The 6,164-nt window shown below is 39.2% G+C and overlaps 1 protein-coding gene across 1 annotated transcript; it reads left to right on the top strand.

The window, feature by feature from the left end:
• The first annotated feature begins 4,980 nt into the window (after positions 1-4,980).
• On the top strand, positions 4,981-5,711 carry LOC110899830 (non-specific lipid-transfer protein-like). Its single transcript, XM_022146723.2, has 2 exons — positions 4,981-5,408; positions 5,542-5,711. The coding sequence occupies exons 1-2, from the start codon at positions 5,068-5,070 to the stop codon at positions 5,549-5,551; spliced, it is 351 nt and encodes a 116-aa protein (XP_022002415.1). The 5' UTR covers positions 4,981-5,067; the 3' UTR covers positions 5,552-5,711.
• The last annotated feature ends 453 nt before the right edge of the window (positions 5,712-6,164 follow it).

Genomic DNA, 6,164 nt, shown 5'->3' with positions numbered 1-6,164 from the left:
TTGTTTACTACCATCCCGTGTAATCACGGGTCAATAACTTAGTGTTATTATAAAACTCTAGCAAGTAAACGTCCTATAAAACTTATGTTTTATGACTCAAATATCAAGTGTCCTATTACGGTGTATTCTAATAACACCATAATAATTAAGCGTCCTATAAAGATTAAAGTTACAAGACCTTAGTGTCAAGTGTCCTATTAAGTTATGTTATAATAGAACTCTAGTGAATAAGCGCCCTATAAAACTGATGTTTTATGACTCAAATATCAGGTGTCCTATTACAGTGTATTATAATAACACCACAATAATTAAGCGTCCTATAAAGATTAAATTTATAAGACCCAAGTGTCAAGTGTTTTTTTAAGTTATATTATAATAAAACTCTAGCGAATAAGCGTCCTATAAAACTAATGTTTTATGACTCAAATATCAAGTGTCCTATTACGGTGTATTATAATAACACCATAATGATTAAGCGTCCTATAAAGTTTAAAGTTATAAGACCCAAATGTCAAGTGTCCTATTAAGTTAAGTTCTAATATGACTTCGACTAGAAAGGGTCTTATAACACTGAACATTTATGACTTAACTATAATGTGTCCTATTAAGTTATGTTATAATAGGACCCCAGATGATCAAGTGTCATAATATAGTACCACATAATGGGACACTAACAATTAAATGTCTTATAAAGTACTTTATTAGTACCTACATTTTAAGTGTCATATTAAATTATATGATAATAGGACCCTAAAAAATCATCCATCGTATCAAATAGTTTTTTAGGACCCCGGTTTAGTAGAGTATATTATAAAAGGACCCCAAAAGTTCACTAGTCCTATTAAGTAGTTTTTAGGACCCTCTTTTACAAGTGTCCCACAGAAAAGGTCCTAAAAAGCCATTTTTGTTGTAGTGGAAGGTTTTAGGGTTTTAGTGTGAGAGGAGAGTGTGAGAGTGTGAGAGAAAATGAGGGTGTAAAGGAGAGACTTGTGAGGGTTTTGGGTTTTATACCCGGTTTTGGTTCCAAGTGGGGTGGCCCAACTGAGCCGGCCCAATGCTTCTTGTTCACTCGAGACCGGGTCTCGAGTCGGGTTGTTTACGGTTTCGGCTCTAATATATAACTCGCATATATATATGTATATCTATACGTACATACATGCACACAACACGTAATAACAAGCAATTCATAATTTTTCATTTAATAATATACGTACACACGTGTTACATCGAAAGATTGTCCGGGAAAATCCGAAGTGTCACATCTTTGGTGTCCAGGAGTCTTCAGATGTGATGATGTCCTCTATAACGGGTATTTCATTGTTGTTTCGGGTATCCTTATTCAATCGGAGTCTCGGATTAACTTTGTCAACGTGTATGCGCCTAATGATGTGGTTTGTAGAAGGGCTGTTTGGTTGGAGTTGTTGGGGGTTAGGAATTCAAGACAAGGGTGGTTGGTCATGATGGGTGACTTTAACGAAGTACGGTATGCTCATGAAAGACTGAACTCAGAATTCGTTGAAGGTAACGCTGATGCGTTTAATCAGTTAATCTTATCGGCTGGATTAATAGAGTATAATATGGGAGGTGGGAAGTTTACATACATATCTGATAATGGAAAAAAACTCAGCAAATTGGATCGATTCCTGGTGTGTCTAGGATTTATGGAAAGGTGGCCTAATGCATCGGTAACTGCAGTTGACAGGGTAGCGTCGGATCACCGGCCTATCATCTTATCTACAGTTCAAACCGATTTCGGACATATTCCGTTCAGGTTTTTTAACTCATGGTTCGAGCTCCCTGGTTTTATTAATTATATGCTACATATATGCGGTTTGTTTTCTTTTTCTGGGCCAGCGGACCTTGCCTTAGCCATAAAACTTCGATGGTTAAAGAATCGCATAAAGTCTTGGATCAAAGGGGTTAAGGTAAATAAAGAGGGCATTTATGAAGGAAAAAAAGTAGGCTGTCAATTATTGAAAACTTGGCTGAGGAAAGAATGCTTTCGGATGACGAATTGGCCGAGAGAGTGGAGTGCAAGCTTTTCATGGCTGAGTTTGATCGGTTGAAACAAATGGATCTGCGACAAAAATCCAGGTCTAGGTGGGCATTAGAAGGGGATGAGAATTCTTCGTTCTTTCATCACATTATTAACTCGAATATTAGTACGAATAGACTTAATGGGTTGATGATTGATGGTGTTTGGGTGACAAATCCGCTATCTATCAAAGAATATTTTTTTTGGCTTCTTCGAGCACCAATTTTCCGAGCCCATGCCCAATAGACCATCGCTAGTATGTTCTAACTTGGCGTCCCTTTCGGTTGATGAGGCGAACTTACCTGAAGTTCCTTTTTCAATTGAGGAAATCAAAGGAGCAGTCTGGGAATGTGATGATGATCGTGCTCCGGGGCTGGATGGGTTCAATTTTAAGTTTATCAAGAAATGTTGGTCAGGTCTCCGGGATGATTTTATCAAACTCTTTGATCGGTTTTATGCGGACGGGACGCTCAATGAATGTTGCATTTCATCCTTCATTGCCTTGATCCCTAAGGTGAAGGATCCGGTAAGTCCGGTGGATAAATAAAGTTATCTCTAAAGTTCTTGTTAATAGACTGAAAGGGGTTTTGGGGAACTTAATTTCTGAACATCAAACGACTTTTTTGGCTGGGAGGAATATCATGGATGGCCCACTAGTGCTGAATGAAGTACTGAGCTGGTTAAAAAAGTATAAGAGAAGGGGTATGTTCTTCAAAGTTGATATTAAAAAGGCGTATGATTCGGTCAATTGGGCGTTTCTTGACTCGATTATGCAGCAAATGAATTTTTCTAGTAGGTGGCGAACTTGGGTTATGGCTACACTTCGTTCTGCCAAAGCCTCGGTGTTAGTTAATGGCTCCCCAACCAGAGAGTTTGTATGCTCTCGTGGGCTTCGTCAGGGAGATCCCTTGTCTCCATTCCTCTTCGTTATGGTCATGGAGGCTCAGTCAGGTATTATGAAAGTTGCTGATTCCACGGGCTTGTTCAAAGGCATTAACATTTCTAACGAGGGTCCATATTTATCACACTTAATATACGCGGATGATGTAATGTTTGTTTGTGAGTGGTCCATGTCGAACATCAACAACCTTCGTCGTATGCTTAGATGTTTCTATCTAGTTTCAGGTTTAAAAGTGAACCTTGCTAAGTGTAGTATTTTTGGTGTCGGGGTAAGTGAGCTCGCAGTTCAAGAAATGGCGAATCGGTTGAAGTGTAAGCAAGGTATGTTCCCGTTTAAGCACCTTGGCCTAATGGTCGGGGCCAACATGAATTTAGCCCGCAACTGGAAATCGGTCGTTGATATATTCAAAAATAGACTTTCGATCTGGAAAGCCAAAACTCTTTCTTATAATGGTAGGATAACTCTCATAAAGTCGGTATTGAATTCATTACCTACATACTACTTCTCGCTTTTTAAAGCTCCGATTAAAATCATTGAATCCTTGGATAGAATTAGAAGAGTATTCTTTTGGGGAGGCTCCGAGGAAAAGGCTAGGATGAATTGGGTCGCGTGGGAAAAAAACTATAGCACCTTTAGAATTCGGGGGGTTGGGTTTTGGCTCTCTCAGGGATGCAAATTTGGCTATGTTAGCAAAATGGTGGTGGAGATTTAAAATGGAAAAGAACGGGTTATGGAGAAGGGTAATTTGGGTTATACACCATAATTCAAGAGCGTAGAAGGATATCCCGGTTAAAAACTCAGTTGCTGGCGAATATAGATCTGAGGATGGCCTCATCAGCGGCTTTGGCTAACGGCAGAAATATACACTTTTGGCTGGATAGTTGGGCTAATCAGGTTCCTTTCTATTTATTGTTCCCAGATTTGTTTAAAGCTGAAACAAATAAAAACTGTTTGGTGGCTGATCGAATGAGCTTAGCAGCAGATGGGCAGGTCTTTAATTGGGCCTGGTAGCGGCCCGAAATGAATGGGGCTGAAGAGACCCAGTTCCAGCAGTTGTTGGGCATTATTGGGGGTCTGAGCCTGACTTTGGGTAGGGATAAATGGAACTGGAAGTTAGCAAAAGATGGGCATAGTAGCTTGGAGGGCGGAATTGAACCGGTTGCCGACTAGAGCAGCCCTCCTGGCCCGTAATGTCCCTGTGCATGCCCCGATGTGTGTCTTTGTGGTAATCATGAAGAATCTACTGAGCACTTGTTTGTTTCCTGCCATTTTGCACAATCGGTTTGGCTAAATATTGCCAGTTGGTGCAGGATTCCTCCAATTATCGCCTTTGGTATAAACGACTTACTGTCACTTCATGAGTTCGAGTTTAGTGCGGCTTTGAGCAATAAAAGGAAAGCATTACATGCGGTGGTACTTGTTACAATGTGGTGTATCTGGAAGTTAAGAAATGAAGTGATGTTCAGGCAGGCCATTCCGAGCTGTACGAAACTTTTGGACGAGATTAAGTCGATGGCGTACTTATGGGTTAAGAATCGATCAAGAATGGTGTCCATAACTTGGGAAGATTGGAGTCGGTTTAATCTTTGTGCTTAGTTGTAATGTAATCTTGTAAGTAGTTGGCGTCGAATTGATTGTTGTATGTATGGCGGGTAGCATCTTGCTATAATGAATAAAAGGAATTTTTGTCGGCCGTTCAAAAAAAAAAAAAAAAAATTAACAAATGGTCCAAAAAGTAAACATTTCATCCTCTAGTGTGGACGCTTTAATTTTTATGCACGGCTCTTACCTTATTTTAATAAGAGAATTCAGTCGAATGTAAATTATTGATCAAAATTTCAAAAATTGCCGACATTGTCAGAGTCAATTTATTGGCATCTAATAAAACCACACTCCATTATTATGACAAGATCAAATGGAATAACCTTAAGCTTACACCTGGTGAAAATCAATAATGTTAAAACCAACTTCCAACTACCGGGTTCCAAACCGACCCCCCACCTTTAATTCGTTCATACACAAAAACCCCTATAAATTGCAACCTTGGACAACATTTTCTGGCACCAACAACCTTACAAACATATAGAACAAAGCTACTGTTTCCTACATCTTTAACTAGAGTACTTTAAAAATGGCAAAGATGGCAATGATGGTTTTATGTGCAGTAGTGACTTGCATGGTGGTGGCTGCACCTTATGCAGAGGCTCTTACCTGTGGTCAGGTATCCAGCAGCTTAGCACCATGCATTGGCTACCTAACCAAAGGTGGTGCTGTGCCACCAGCATGTTGCAATGGGGTAAAAGGGCTCAACAACGCTGCGAAAACAACCCCTGATCGTCAGGCTGCATGTGGCTGCTTGAAGAGTGCTTACAATTCCATCTCTGGCATCAATGCAGGCAATGCTGCCAGCCTCCCGGGCAAGTGCGGTGTCAACATCCCTTACAAGATCAGCCCGGGCACTGATTGCTCCAAGTATGTACAAACTTCAAATATTGTGTTCTTCTATTTAAACTTCTATTATTTTGGATCACATATTGAGTACACATATTACTTGTTTACATCTTACATATTGTGATTTTCGTTTTTCCCTTTTGTCTATTTGCAGGGTGCAGTGAGGATAAATGGCATGTCTTGGAATTTTGAGAGGCAAATAAAGTATAATAAAAATAAAGAACACTGTTTGGTTTTAAGATAACATATATGATTGTGTATGTTTCTTTGGTTTGTAATGCCTTTGGCTTAAAATAGTGTTCTTGTTATAAACCTTTCTTGTTGAAATAATTCCTGGATTGACCACTGAACGTAGAGTCACATCACATAAGAGACACGTACGTAGTGTCACATCACATAAGAGACACACGGAATCCCTACACGTTTCACTCATAAATGATGAAGGGCGTGTTACACACAATACTGGTCACATATCACATACTACAAGCCAAAAAAACTTTAATGTTGTTCATACCTAGCGAAAACCACCACCAAAATTCAACTACACGATCAAGTCAGTAACACAAATAGTCAGATATAAGACATAAGCTATAAATCTTTTGAGTTCATAAACACGAATTTGAATCCAACACATAATATAAAACGAACAACAATTTTTTTATAAATCCATGACATATGACTAAAATATAGACAACACATACATCAATACCTTCATATTTCTGGCAAAACTACACACACAAAGGGCAGAATCACCTATTGTCCGTCATGAACATGCAT

The sequence above is a fragment of the Helianthus annuus genome, chromosome 13 (assembly GCF_002127325.2).
Source record: "Helianthus annuus cultivar XRQ/B chromosome 13, HanXRQr2.0-SUNRISE, whole genome shotgun sequence".
In the NCBI taxonomy this organism is placed as follows: domain Eukaryota; kingdom Viridiplantae; phylum Streptophyta; class Magnoliopsida; order Asterales; family Asteraceae; genus Helianthus; species Helianthus annuus.
Note: the sequence above shows the minus strand (reverse complement) of the source record. Positions and strands in the feature narration are given on the sequence as shown.

Excerpts from the sequence above, each read along its gene's own strand:
- LOC110899830 (XM_022146723.2), top strand. The coding sequence starts at position 5,068 with ATGGCAAAGATGGCAATGATGGTTTTATGTGCAGTAGTGACTTGCATG.